General features: G+C 34.4%; 1 protein-coding gene across 6 annotated transcripts; it reads left to right on the forward strand.

The window, feature by feature from the left end:
- Positions 1 to 13,191: 13,191 nt before the first annotated feature.
- Positions 13,192 to 15,353, forward strand: LOC113299469. 6 transcript variants are annotated; one of them, XR_003334937.1, is made up of 6 exons: positions 13,192 to 13,604; positions 13,720 to 13,775; positions 13,858 to 13,904; positions 13,998 to 14,097; positions 14,319 to 14,424; positions 14,607 to 15,353. XR_003334937.1 is itself a non-coding variant. In XM_026548486.1 (5 exons), the coding sequence occupies exons 1-5, from the start codon at positions 13,589 to 13,591 to the stop codon at positions 14,649 to 14,651; spliced, it is 270 nt and encodes an 89-aa protein (XP_026404271.1). In that variant the 5' UTR covers positions 13,192 to 13,588; the 3' UTR covers positions 14,652 to 15,353. The 6 variants fall into 6 exon arrangements, 3 of the variants coding, with proteins under 3 accessions (XP_026404271.1, XP_026404269.1, XP_026404270.1); XR_003334936.1 differs by having other exon boundaries at positions 14,319 to 15,353; XM_026548486.1 differs by lacking the exon at positions 13,998 to 14,097.
- The last annotated feature ends 665 nt before the right edge of the window (positions 15,354 to 16,018 follow it).

Below are 16,018 nucleotides of genomic sequence, written 5' to 3' on the forward strand. Positions count from 1 at the left end.
ATAGTAATAACATACATACACATCACAATAAATAAACAAATCAGCATGTTATACAAATACAATCAAACAATTCAATTCAAAAATATTTTAGTTCTTGATTGTTTTTAGTGAATTAAGATTTATCTCACAAACCCAACCCAATTCTAAACTAGTCTAACAATCGATCTGGCACTGGCTATCATCTATTGTTTCCCATATAAGATCTAATAGTGAGCTCTGATACCAAGTTTGTGATGCCCCAAAATTGAACTACTTATTAATCCAAGCGATTAACTACCTAATGAGGCATTAAATATCTCAATCATATATCTTAACTTCCAAATAGAAAATCTTATACAAAACTTAACCCAAAACTAAACCCATCACTCGAAACAATTATAAATGAAAAATCTCTCAAGTTATATAAATAAAATAGTGTGTTTGTGATTACAAAAATAATGTACAAATCCTAAAATAATTCGCAACAACTCTAAAATCTTTAAGAGACGGAAACGAATATCTTCGCGTGCACCATATCTTCTGGTAACTGAAAAACTGAAGTGGGAACGAGTGATTGCATCATCCCAAAAGGGGGCTCAGTGGATACCTTTATAACAATCATGTAATCACTAACATACTTCACAGTTCTACTAAAAAAATGATTGCACATCTGATACACACAACACAAAGCAGAAGATTTCTCCAACTCTCCTCCCCAGATATTGTGTCCATGAACAATATCTATAAAAGATCCACCACCGGACAGATCTACGGAGATGAAATACAACAAACTAAACATATGTCATCCTAACCTCGTCTCAATTAATGAAAGAGAAGATGCTAGAATAACTCCAGTCTCAAATGATAGCTGAATCCAGGCACCATATGATGTTTTCATGGAATGCGTACTCCTCATAAATTCGTATGCCACCATCTAAGTCTAGAATATATAAGAAAGTTTGATTACTATGACTCGAACCCGCACAGAAAATTCCCAATAGGTCCCATCCTACCAGGAACCTAGAATTTCTTCCTGAGTCGAGATCATAGTAACCCAGTCATACTGCTAAGACTGAACAATCAAGTATAATATGCAAACGACCAATCTCCCCACATATATTCAATAGTTGGGGGCTTATTATTCTCCACTACCCAGTGATACCCTGATGTGTCCCGCAGGTACCCTCAAGGCAGAGAGTCATTCCCCCTATAGTAAAATAGGTATAAAATAGTAATATCAACCCACAACTGTCTCCAGAAAACTTCTAGGGTCTATGTAATCTATAGGTTGCTTTGACCTATAGTAATATTGGGTACTGATCTTCACCTATGTACGAGTGTGTGGCCTTCCCCACCTATAAACTCTTAGCGAGAATCCGTGGAGAACACAGAAAATCCTCGCGAGGAGACTAGACAATGCATATACGCAACATACACAATCAATTGCACTCAAACATGTATTGCATAAGAACAAATAGCTACATTCAAACATGCTCAAAATTAATAAGACACATCATGCTCGCCATTTAAAGTAACTTAATGTTTACAAGAGAGTTACAAGAGTTCCCACCTGTTCTGAAGACAAGCCTCGACTACCTCAAGATTCTCAATCCACTGGTTCATCCTTTGAATCGATCGTTGTTAAATAAAGACTAACTGTTAATCACATAAGCACACTAAGAATTAGCCAAAAGGCTCATACAAGGCTCATATCATAATCTCATACAATTATCTAGTTATAGGCTAAGTGAACTATCTAATGGTTCTAAGCTCATGTTCTACACCTTTTCATTATCTACCTTTAGCATAACAAAGGTTTACTAATTCAATTAGATTGATTCTATAGTCCATTAGATAGTTCTAATGAGTTTCTACAACTTTATAGAAGGAATCAAAGGTCAATCCAGACCATAAGTGGTCCAAAAACTTTAATTAAGAATTCTAGCCAAAGGCCCAAGAATACTAAGCCAGCCCAATAAACTAAGGTCTATTTCACCAAATTCAACTAACGGTCAAAAGGGTCAACTAACAGTCAACGTCCAAGGTCATGTCAACAGTCCAAGTCAAAGGTCAAGTCTGGTCTACTGAGTCAAGTCCTGGTCAAGGTAAGGTCTCTGAGTCAACTCAAGGTTAGACTGATTAAACTCAGTCAGATACACTAAGTTAGATTAACAAAATGAGTCAGCTAAACTGACTGGGATGACTAATATGCCCAAGTCTCAAGAAACATAAGTTCATAAAATCATTACCATAAATATAAATTCACAAATATCAACTCTAACAGAAGCCACACTTTAGTTCTAGCTCACACCAATTATAACTACTATCTTGATTACATACATAACTAAAACATTTCTTCCTTGATTCAATTCAATCACTATAATCACTATTTCTAACTCTTATTCCAATACACGACCAAACTATCCAATCCAACAACATCACTACTAACAGTTCGCTTGGGATATCATTCCATCATCAGACTCATCTTGAATTGTAACACCAATACCATTCTCTTGTTCAGTTCATTAGAACCCAATATAGCTCCCCATAACCATTCCTGCCACTGAAATTGACCTTCCCAAACCACCAGCAACTTAACCCCATTCCTTTTTCCGCTTAACTTGCACAGTTCATACACCACCAGTTAGAGCTCCTCCAACAATTACAATTCTGCATATTGATGACCGATAGCTTCAATTCATTTAATCCACAACAACTCAACTGCACCAACACTACTAAACCTTAACTTGAACCACCTCCACTACAATTTACAACTCCACCTGCAGCTAAAGCAGCAACCTCCAACAAATTATCCCACCAATATCATTTTCTTTCTCAGTTCCTTACAACCAGGTTCAACATCAATACAATCATCGCCTCCACCTGTATCTCATTCATCTACATCTTTTTCTCATTATCAGTTGAGAACAAAATCACTTAATTGCAGATTCATATAATCTTATTCAATGACTTGCAAAACCCGTACCTGATCATACATCTCCTAATTCATACATCTAACCTTCAATTCAGGCCACAATATCCACCTGCAACTTTCACAGTTCACCACTTCCAGCTCCTCTCTGCCTCCACCAGTTCAACATTACTCAAACTCTACTAACCCCTGCACATCTGTAACTCAAGAATCCCTTGTAGTTCCAATATAATCTAAACTTCACCAGCCACCACTTGTGGTTATCTTCATCTCCTGTAACTTAATCCCAACTATAACTTCTCAATTCCAAAACACAAACCAAAACCCTAACTCTAAATCATCAATTCATCTTCCTTCCAGTTTCTGTAAGTATTCAATCACTTCATGAACCCTAACCAAATCGGGGAAGAACAGAACATAAACCCTAATTCATCAACTCATCACCTAAACCATAATTCTACTAAAATTATACCTCATCCAACAAATTAACACAAAACCCATCCAATAAAACAACCAATTAAAGAACAATTGCACACAAAACTAATTTAATTCAACAAAACCCTAATTTACCTTTTTCTTTCGATCCCGCATCAAAACAGTTTCACTTCATCGATTTGACGAAAACCCTTCTTTTCTTCATCCATCAGCAATACTAAATCATCATTAGTTCTACACGAACCCTAACTTCCGAAACCTTAACTTCAATTCAAGATTAACATCACCTTCTTCTTCCCCTGAGGCTTGAACAACACCAGTTCTAACTTCGTCTTCTTTGATTCATCAAGCTACCTAATTTTCTATGAACATCTCACACAAGAATAACTCAGTTCTTCTGAACTGAGATCGATAGAAAGAAGGAGAAACGGAATAGAGAAGAAGAAGAAAAATAGAGAGAACGAAAATAGAAAGAATGGGTTTTGTTCGATCTAGTTTGAGGGGATAAGACCAAGGAATTTCACTGACATACCCACTCGATTGATAAGGGCATCCCAGGTTAGTCTAACGTATTTTCCCTTCGTACTTATGCGATGATATCTTCTTCGTCCGGTATCCGAATAACACGTTCGAGTAGTCCATTTTGCCTAACTTTTCGAGATCTATTCAATGATACTAGTTTCGTATCTAAATCATTGTTAGATTAATTTCTATTATTTAAAATCTACGTTAACTAGTCGAGTCATTAGCGGTTAATTCGTCTCTTGACCGGTCTAATAGCGTTGACGAGCTTGAGGATCGTTACATTCTCCCCACCTTATACCATTTTCGTCCTCGAAAATCGAACCGTCCTTTCGGTCTTCAAAAAAAAACTCCCCACCTTATAGAGAATTATTATCTATCAACTAAATGCAAGTACTGTTCATACTTACAAACACGCGAAAAGAAAATCAACTCATTTTAAATGAGTTCAAAACAACAAGAAACGAAACACAAGTCTATTTGGTTTTCTACAAATAAAATCTATAATTTGTAGCTCTATGTTCAGTACACCAAATTCTATTCATAAGATGATAATCTCTAAGCTCACTATGCTGAATTAAATTCTAACAAATAGGTATGTCTAAGTTTTCCGCTCTAAAATTTATAGTTTAATATTTAATAATGTATTAATTTGATGTAGTCCTATATTTGTTATACATTTATTCATATAGCTAATCTAAATTTGATTTCACGTAAATCTATAGTATCTGATATTTTAACTTACTGTTATACTATATATAAATTTTCTAAATATTATTATCTACTATAAATTTGTTATTAACAAAATTAATGAAATACTATTATCAGCAGTGTTACTATTTTCTAAATCTTTATTATTATCGTCATTAATTTGTTTATAGTCCCGTTGGTAGACTAAGTCTTAATTTTCTAAGTATGACTATAATTGATTTTACCTAATCATATCGAGTCTGTATACCATATATATCTTATTAAATATTAGCGTTGGTAACTTAATATTATTTCAAGTTGAGTCTGCATAAAGTTATAATTTATTCTAATAGTCTTTGATGTAAAGTATCTTATTAATATATGAATTTATTTCCCTTGAGGTCTATTTTTGTACTAAGCGTTCAAATACTATTATTGTTTCTTTACGTATATTTGTTTAATTTCTAATGATTTACTAAATAAGTTATTGAACTAAAATAATTTGGGTATAAGATTACTAAGAAATTTAGTCTTTTTATTATATGCAATGTGTCCGCACATTCTTAGGTCTAATTCTAGAAATTCTTATATTATCTATCTGGTTTCAGTGCGCAAGAATATATTTCTAAATTTATTTAATTTACAAAATCTGACATAAATAATTACTAATAACTTTGTCTCCTAATTATTACTATAATCATTATATATTTACTAATGAGATTTTAATTAGATAAAGTTCAATATAATACTATTTGATAAGTGTTAATATTACTTTTGTTATGATTATTAGTGATCCTATTATCATTTATTATTATTAACACTAATGATCGAACTATTATTTCAACTACTTTTACAACTTAACTTCATTTCTAATTTAACAGATTAATGGTTCTAAATACAAGAGAAGGTACTCTATTAGTTTCTAAATGAAATTTTTGGGATCAATCAGTTTACTAATAGAAGCAAATCTTCCTAATATGAATGGTAATCCAAGCTTGTAGTTGGCCTGTCCAGATTCGCAAGACCCGACGATGGTTTCCTACGAACAAAGACAACAAAACACACCATAATTTCAAACCTCGCTATTCTCCAGTGCTAGATTATCTATGTGTTAAATGATTGAGTCTAACTAATCTCTAATTCTCTATTGAAATATCTAAACTATAATGTAACTGGTTTCAACCTACAACACTTCATATCTATATAGTAATAACATACATACACATCACAATAAATAAACAAATCAGCATGTTATACAAAACAATCAAACAATTCAATTCAAAAATATTTTAGTTCTTTATTGTTTTTAGTGAATTAAGATTTATCTCACAAACCCAACCCAATTCTAAACTAGTCTAACAATCTATCTGGCACTGGCTATCATCTATTGTTTCCCATATAAGATCTAATAGTGAGCTCTGATACCAAGTTTGTAATGCCCCAAAATTAAGCTACTTATTAATCCAAGCGATTAACTACCTAATGAGGCAATAAATATCTCAATCATATATGTTAACTTCCAAATAGAAAATCTTATACAAAACTTAACCCAAAACTACCCATCACTCGAAACAATTATAAATGAAAAATCTCTCAGGTTATATAAATAAAATAGTGTGTTTGTGATTACAAAAATAATGTACAAATCCTAAAATAATTCGCAACAACTCTAAAATCTTTAAGAGATGGAAACGAATATCTTCGCGTGCACCATATCTTCTGGTAACTGAAAAACTGAAGTGGGAACGAGTGAGCGCATCATCCCAAAAGGGGGCTCAGTGGATACCTTTATAACAATCAGGTAATCACTAACATACTTCACAGTTCTACTAAAAAAAATGATTGCACATCTGATACACACAACACAAAGCAGAAGATTTCTCCAACTCTCCTCCCCAGATATTGTGTCCATGAACAATATCTATAAAAGATCCACCACCGGACAGATCTACGGAGATGAAATACAACAAACTAAACATATGTCATCCTAACCTCGTCTCAATTAATGAAAGAGAAGATGCTAGAATAACTCCACTCTCAAATGATACCATGAATCCAGGTACCATATGATGTTTTCATGGAATGCGTACTCCTCATAAATTCGTATGCCACCATCTAAGTCTAGAATATATAAGAAAGTTTGATTACTATGACTCGACCCCGGACAACAGGTTCCCAATAGGTCCCATCCTACCAGGAACCTAGAATTTCTTCCTGAGTCGAGATCATAGTAACCCAGTCATACTGCTAAGACTGAACAATCAAGCATAATATGCAAACGACCAATCTTCCCACATATATTCGATAGTTGGGGGCTTATTATTCTCCGCTACCCAGTGATACCCTGATGTGTCCCGCAGGTACCCTCAAGGCAGAGAGTCATTCCCACTATAGTAAAATAGGTATAAAATAGTAATATCAACCCACAGCTTCCTCCAAACAACTTCTAGGGTCTCTGTAATCTATAGGTTGCTTTGACCTATAGTAATATTGGGTACCGATCTTCACCTATGTACGAGTGCGTGGCCTTCCCCACCTATAAACGCTTAGCGAGAATCCGTGGAGAACACAGACAATCCTCGCGAGGAGACTAGACAATGCATATACGCAATATACACAATCAATTGCACTCAAACATGTATTGCATAAGAACAAATAGCTACATTCAAACATGCTCAAAATTAATAAGACACATCATGCTCGCCATTTAAAGTAACTTAATGTTTACAAGAGAGTTACAAGAGTTCCCACTTGTTCTGAAGACAAGCCTCGCCTACCTCAAGATTCTCAATCCACTGGTTCAGTCTTTGAATCGGTCGTTGTTAAATAAAGACTAACTGTTAATCACATAATCACACTAAGAATTAGTCAAAAGGCTCATATCATAATCTCATACAATTATCTAGTTATAGGCTAAGTGAACTATCTAATGGTTCTAAGCCCATTTTCTACACCTTTTCATTATCTACCTTTAGCATAACAAAGGTTTACTAATTCAATTAGATAGTTCTAATGAGTTTCTACAACTTTATAGAAGGAACCAAAGGTCAATTCAGACCATAAGTGGTCCAAAAACTTTAATTAAGAATTCTAGCCAAAGGCCCAAGAATACTAAGCCAGCCCATTATACTAAGGTCTATTTGACCAAATTCAACTAACGGTCAAAAGGGTCAACTAACAGTCAACGTCCAAGGTCAGGTCAACAGTCCAAGTCAAAGGTCAAGTCTGGTCTATTGAGTCAAGTCCTGGTCAAGGTAAGGTCTCTGAGTCAACTCAAGGTTAGACTGATTAAACTCAGTCAGATACACTAAGTTAGATTAACAAATTGAGTCAGCTAAACTGACTGGGATGACTAATATGCCCAAGTCTCAAGAAACATAAGTTCATAAAATCATTACCATAAATATAAATTCACAAAGACCAACTCTAACAGAAGCCACACTTTAGTTCTAGCTCACACCAATTCTAACTACTATCTTGATTACATACATAACTAAAACATTTCTTCCTTGATTAAGTTCAATCACTATAATCACTATTTCTAACTCTAATTCCAATACACGACCAAACTATCCAATCCAACAACATCACTACTAACAGTTCACTTGGGATATCATTCCATCATCAGACTCATCTTGAATTGTAACACCAATACCATTGTCTTGCTCAGTTCATTAGAACCCAATATAGCTCCCCGTAACCATTCCTGCCACTGAAATTGACCTTCCCAAACCACCAGCAACTTAACCCCATTCCTTTTTCCATTAACTTGCACAGTTCATACATCACCAGTTAGAGCTCCTCCAGCAATTACAATTCTGCATATTGATGACCGCCAACTTCAATTCATTTAATCCACAACAGCTCAACTGCACCAACACTACTAAACCTTAACTTGAACCACCTCCATTACAATTTACAACTCCACCTGCAGCTAAAGCAGCAACCTCCAACAAATTATCCCACCAATATCATTTTCTTTCTCAGTTCATTACAACCAGGTTCAGCATCAATACAATCATCGCCTCCACCTGTATTTCATTCATCTACAGCTTTTTCTCATTATCAGTTGAGAACAAAATCACTTAATTGCAGATTCACATAATCTTATTCAATGACTTGCAAAACTCGTACCTGATCATACATATCCTAATTCATACATCTAACCTTCAATTCAGGCCACAATATCCACCTGCAATTTTCACAGTTCACCACTTCCAGCTCCTCTCTGCCTCCACCAGTTCAACACTAATCAAACTCTACTAACCCCTGCACATCTGTAACTTCAGAATCCCTTGTAGTTCCAATATAATCTAAACTTCACCAGCCACCACTTGTGGTTATCTTCATCTCCTGTAACTTAATCCCAACTATAACTTCAATTCCAAAACACAAACGAGGACCCTAATTCTAAATCATCAATTCATCTTCCTTCCAGTTTCTGTAAGTATTCAATCATTTCATGAACCCTAACCAAATTAGGGAAGAACAGAACATAAACCCTAATTCATCAACTCATCACCTAAACCATAATTCTACTAAAATTATACCTCATCCAACAAATTAACACAAAACCCATCCAATAAAACAACCAATTAACGAACAATTGCACACAAAACTAATTTAATTCAACGAAACCCTAATTTACCTTTTTATTTCGATTCCGCATCAAAACAGTTTCACTTCATCGATTTGACGAACACGTCTTTTCTTTATCCATCAGCAACACTAAATCATCATCAGTTCTACACGAACCCTAACTTCAGAAACCTTAACTTCAATTCAAGATTAACATCACCTTCTTCTTCCCCTGAGGCTTGAACAACACTAGTTCTAACTTCATCTTCTTTGATTCATCAAGCTACCTAATTTTCTATGAACATCTCACACAAGAATAACTCAGTTCTTCTGAACTGAGATCGATAGAAAGAAGGAGAAACGGAATAGAGAAGAAGAAGAAAAATAGAGAGAAGGAAAAGAGAAAGAATGAGTTTTGTTCGATCTAGTTTGAGGGGATAAGACCAAGGAATTTTACTGACACACCCACTCGATTGATAAGGGCATCCTAGGTTGGTCTAACGTATTTTCCCTTCGTACTTATGCGATGATATCTTCTTCGTCCGGTATCCGAATGACACGTTCGAGTAGTCCATTTTGCCTAACTTTTCGAGACCTATTCAATGATACTAGTTTCGTATCTAAATCGTTTTTAGATTAATTTTTATTAATTAAAATCTACGCTAACTAATCTAGTCATTAGCGGTTAATTCGTCTCTTGATCGGTTTAATAGCGTTGACGAGCTTGAGGATCGTTACACCTAATTAAGAGAAATCTCTTACGATCGCTCGTTTAAAGACTTATGTGGGATCAAGAAGCTCTACGAGTACCGTTGGTGAGAAACTAGATAATTGCATTGTTATTTTAATTTTCGATTATTGATTTGATTGACTAACGGTTGTTGAAACTTTTATTGCACCTAGTTTGTTTATTCTTGAGAACCTTCTCTTCTGATATAAGGCTCACTTAAACTAGATCAAAGTATCGACGGGATCTTCAGAACCATTTTCAGATCTAAAGACATCTTGTGATAAACTGATAATCCATTGTTAACAGATTCCGTTCTGTGTGAGATTGATCACAAGAGGATTCAAGTTGTTTTGTGCAGGTTATTATTGAAGACAAACAAAGATTTTCTTATTAGTTCTTGTATCTTGTGAATTGTGTGCATAGACCTTGATCGGTTGGGATCCAACTAGAATCGTGTTTATCTTTGATAGACTTGATTGGCTAGTTGCGTGAGATCGGCATCGCTTTATAGTTTCTCTTTGAGTTTTATATTAATTGATTGCAAATATAAAGATTGGTTATTTCGGTAATCTAAGTTTAGGTTGATCTAACCAGACAAAGGAGTTTATTAGTTTAAACGGAAGAGCCTTTGTCAACTACTCACATATCTTTATAGCAAAGATTGATTAGAGTGTTTACCAAACAAATTCTTCCTTTGTTGTTTGGAATACAATCCAAAGGACTTGAAATTCACGTGCGTGACTCCAGAAGTCGAAGGCACAGAGATACTGAGGAAACTAAGTAGCTAGGGGTAGTCTACTTGGTCTCAACTTTACGAAGTTGGTATTAGATTTTGTTTAACGACTTAATTCTGAGAGTATTCAAAACTGGACTGGGTCCCGGGGTTTTTCTGCATTTGCGGTTTCCTCGTTAACAAAATTTTGTTGTGTCATTTAATTAATTTCCGCATTATAATTATTATTATAATTAAGTAAATGACACACAACGGTAATCATAGTCACTTGATATGGATCCTATAGTGTTTCGGTTTTATACCGTACCTATTATCAAGTGAACATTTTGTTGTTGTATTGTCTCTATCTCGTATCCATAGACGATCACAAAAAGTGTATACCGTAGTTGTTGTATTGTCTCGACTTTATCCATAGACGATCACACTTGGTATCAGACTTATATGTTGATGTTTAAAAGATGTTGGTGTATTTGGGTACCTTCTTCTTTTCAAATACAGATAAAGAAATTGGTAAAGTATATGTAGAAGTATGTGTAAGTAATTTGAAGAGGTACATGGGTGTATATATAGGAACAAGCAGGGGTAAATATTGGTTACAAAATAGCCGTTGAACGATATATAAATGACCGAGCGATGGAAACTATGACGCCAGTGATATTCATAATATCGTTAGTGCTATATATAATAATTGTCGATAGTAACTCTATCGCTAAGTTATTTTCCATAGTGGTGCAACTCATTTGTCATGCCACCTAGTATGTCAAACAATATTTTTTAACCTTGTGCATAGGAATAGACCTAAGAAGAGGTAAAAAATGCAGTGGTCGTCTTGTTGGCTTCCTTACAACAATTAAGAAAAAATATTATTTTGTTTTGGTCATATAAATCCTGATCATAATTTTTATCTCTTACATTTTTGAGAAAGATTTCCAGTCCAAGCTACCATTATTGAGAAATCTTCCCCCCAATAAATTTGAATACTTTCATATTCCTCCATTCAATACGAAAGTTGATACGACTGAGTTATTATTTCCACTTGAGTGCTTTTAGTAACGCATGTGCCCCCAGCTAATCTTTACTATGTGCTTTGCATCGCATTTATCTCTTTTATTTTTGAGAGCTAATGTATGTATGTCTGGGTTATGGGTTAGTGTTACTTGGAATCGCTTGTTACTCACCGACCAAACATGTCCCTCACAAGTCCGCTCAAGGAAAAGGTTGGAATATATTCCTAAAAATCAGGGGTATATCTTGACTATGCTTGCACCTTGTTTCAATAATGTAAAAAACGGGGATACTGTAAGAATCAGTGTCAATACAAGTCCCAAAATCGCAAACACAATCTAGAGAAAGGTTCACACCATTCACCCGGTACAATCGAATCAAGAAATCCATTTAAGTCCCGATCTAAGGTTAAAGATGATGTAAAGATGGATCAAATTAGAAACATGGATAACATGATTTCAGGATATCATGATCTTGTTTCTAAACTATGAAAATAACTCAAAAACTCTGGCATAAAGAGTTCTCGGATGGATAAAATCTGTGAGAAAGCAATGATTTCTAATAAGAGTGAGAAGTTGATCAACAACCGAAAATCTGAGTCTCATAACAACTTAACCTAGTTGTTATGATGATGTAATCTTATCTTTTTTTTTTCCTGTAAGTGATAAGGATTTTGTGTAAATACGCAAAGGATTTTTCGAAAACTTTGGTGTATATTATTGAATAATTACTTTCGGTCTAATATTATTATGTGGAGTATATTCTCTTTATAGAGATCTGAGAAAACTCTATTACTTAGTAGAGAAAGGAGAGTAACTTTTCATTTCATAGAAAATTGACAAATGTCTACCTCTCGTTGTAATTCTCACAAAGTTGAAAATGTCTGGACTATTTTGTTTCTTAATAAAAAACTTCGTCTGGAATCACCCGATGATAAGTCAAATCCTGTTTCAGATCTGAACAATGATTGTGGAGACCTGTCGTCTCTTCATGATAATCATATTAAGAATTCGTCACTAAAATTAGATCTGATTTTGTGTAAAGTTAAAAATATGGAAAGGGGATTGCGAAAGAAAGTGATAGACGCATTTATGTGTCTATTTTGTTTTCGATTTTCTATATTGTTAGTATCCATTTTTGTAGTTATGTTGGTATTTTATGTCTTTATAGATATTTTTGGAGAATAAACATGTGTGAAAAATTGGCTCGAAAAGTGTTATTTGCACTCCTGAGAGAAAATTACTAAAGGCACCCAGAAGATGTACTACATGCACCCTGGAAGTATGTTGGAGACGCCCCAGAAAAATGTTAATGGCACCCGGAAATTTACTAAAAGTACCCAGAGAACAACTGCTAAAGGAACCCCCACTTTGGATAAGGGGCACTTCAATTGATTAGGGGTGCCACCACAATAAAAACGCCCTTTTACAACGGATATATGCAACGTTGTGGAAAAGTTAGCTTTTCACAATGTTTTCTCTTTAAAAACATTGTCAAATGTTAGTTTTGACACGTGGTATTATGCTAACCTTTCGATCTTTTTTCTTATAAACCAGTCTAAACCTAATCTCATTTCCGCCACTCTATCTCTAACTTTCTTTCTCCCTTCACTTTATTCACAGAGAAAAGATCCCAAAAATCCCATCAAAAATCGTCAGATTTGAAAATCAAGAATGATAAAAGAATGAAGAACCCCATTTTTGTTTCCATTTCCTTATCCCTTTGTACTCATGATAAACAAAAACGATGATGACGGTGTAAGAGGAGATACAATAGTCATAGAGATCCAAATCTAAGAAGTGGATTTCGTTTTCTTCGTTATATTTACTATGGAACCCTAGTTTTTGTGTTTAATTTTTTCGCAGGTAACTGAAGTATTATTATGTGTTACATTATTCTGTAGGTTAAGGAAATCAATTGTGAAGAATAAACTGTTATTGAAGTAGATCATGATACCATTGATTTGCTTGTGCTTTGGGTACGGATGTTAATCAGCCTCTGTAAGTAGATTGAAGAAATTGGAAGGCACGATTTCATCAAACATCTTGTGATTTTTTTTTTGTTGGAATGAAATTTGTGATTTTGAATTTAGGTGTTTTTTCTTTTCCTGTGTAGATTTCTTAAAGAAATTTTGTTCAATTAAGCTGTTAAGAATTGCGAGGAATAAAAAGGTTTGTTACGATTTGATGTTTTGGATTTCGATTTTTTGGGTATGTTTGTTTTTGTGTTGATTAAGTTTTTGGTGGTTTACAGAAAGGAAAATGTAAGCATTTGGGTTTATCGAGTTTGAATCTCCTGAGGTTTGTACTTATACTTACTCTTTGTGTTTTGCTTCTATTTGTAACTTGTTTCAAGTTTGTGTTGTTTTAATTGAATGTAATTGTAAAATGTAGGTTGCAAAGATTGTTGTAGTCTGTATGCATTAATTTATCTGCTCTTTGAGCACTTGTTGCAAGTTCATATTATTCAAACAGAAAAAGTTCATCCTTAACTGTAAGCAGTTATTTCCATTTGCTTAGTACTTGTTACAATATAAAAGGTTGTACTAGATCTGAAGCTTTTACCATGTGCATTGGGGATACCTAATACAAACTTATCTAATTTTTATATAACAAACCATCTCAAGTCATATTTCTACCACAATCCATGAATAGCAGAACTAAAGCAGAATTCCCAAGATATTTTCATTTCACTCTTACTTGTTTACGGGACAGAACATCGGAAGAACATAGAAAATTGGTGGAGGGAATCATGAAGCGAGGAAAGATAGGACGATTGAAGATAGAGGCTGTTGGTATTAGTTACGAGTGCCCAGAAATTGTAAGAAACATATTATTTACTCTGCTATTTTTTTCTGTTCTTTTGGCTTTTATACTAAAAGGTTACTTCACTGATCTAATACTCTATTTTCCCATTGCATGTTGAAATGGTATATATTTGGCCTGCCTCGAGTTACCTTTTTTTATCACGTTTTGATTTCTTGACTTCGTTTTGTGTCTCAGAATCTGGACACCCTATTCCAGCAACTTATGCCAAAATCGTCATAGAAACATTGGTTTTGGTATTTGCTAGTTCAGTATCCTTAAGTCATGCAACCTACTGTTAGTCACCACTTCACTTTGTACAGATTCAATACGAAGTTTATTAGTCCAAGTACCTTTTTTTTTTAGAAAAAGAGGAACACCTCAGATAATATATTGAATTTGACCGATATTTCCATAGTTGGAACTACGGATTGTCATTACAATTTCATTCCACTGTTGAATGTTTAGATAAGTTAATAAAGCCCTTAGGCTATGATCCATCCAGGTATGTTTAATTTCATACTTGTTACAGAAAAAGATAGTTTTGCTGCCCATATTACATCAGTTCTTAAAACCAAGCTAAAGTCCTGAGCTAAGAAGTTGATGGCAATTTTTTTTGAGTTTCCAAAGTCTTCACTTATCAAGTACCGCTGTCTTCGAGCTTTTGCGTACATTCCTACCAGCAACACAAGAGTTGGTTCCGAGTCACTTCTGAAGGATATTTTGTGCCTACTCCAACATGTTGCCCATTGGAAAGCTGCTTCTGCTCCAGCTCTTTCTATCTCCTCTATTGTTGTATTGTCAGTAGAGAAACCCCTTGCTTCTATGACTATACATGTGTGATCAACCAAAGTTAGACCAATTCCTGCTTTCGAATTAGAGTTCATTACTGTCAGAGTTCATTACTGTCAGAGCAATATTAATTTTCAGAGCCATATTTCTTCCTGTCCCGGTCTTTGTTAATCTGTAAAACAGCATCATTTCTAGAATTATAATATAGATCTTCCATTATATTATGATCTTTGTTGTTCACTGTATTATAGCTATTTATGAACTTGATGATGTTATTGGCAGTTGCGATACTATTCTGATTTTTCTTTTTAAAAACTACATCGCACCTAACTTTCCAGATCATCCAAATTATAATACTACACAGAACATGCCAATCTATATTGTAATCTCCCCTGTTCGGGTTTTCGAAACAGTTTGTCAGCCATTCATGAAAAGTTGTTGTGCCATTTCTAATGAAGTCCATATCGAAATTGAAGTGCATCCATACCTGAGAGACGTAATTACAATGCAGGAATAAGTGAGTAAGAGATTCTTGACCTTCGTTACAGAGTTTGCATTTAGTATCAATGTCAGGTAGGATAGCTGTCACTCGCATACTATTAGGAAGAATGGTGTGGACTACCTTCCAAATAAAAATCTTAACAGCAGGAGTTGTCTCCATGTTCCATATTCTACTCCATTTAGTTTCTGCATTATTATCAGTGTTTATATGCTTGTATAAAGATTTCACAGAGAACATACCTTGTTTATTTAGATTCCATCGGAGAGTATCCGTATTTTCTTCACTTGGTATTCTAATTTTCTTTATTATTTCTATT

Source organism: Papaver somniferum, chromosome 7, assembly GCF_003573695.1.
Source record: "Papaver somniferum cultivar HN1 chromosome 7, ASM357369v1, whole genome shotgun sequence".
Taxonomy (NCBI): domain Eukaryota; kingdom Viridiplantae; phylum Streptophyta; class Magnoliopsida; order Ranunculales; family Papaveraceae; genus Papaver; species Papaver somniferum.

Bases quoted from the DNA above. Each gene is read 5' to 3' on its own strand.
- LOC113299469 (XM_026548484.1), top strand. The intron at 13,776-13,857 runs GTTTGTTACGAT...GGTGGTTTACAG, and splicing joins GAATTGCGAGGAATAAAAAG to AAAGGAAAATGTAAGCATTT. The intron at 13,905-14,318 runs GTTTGTACTTAT...TTTACGGGACAG, and splicing joins TCGAGTTTGAATCTCCTGAG to AACATCGGAAGAACATAGAA.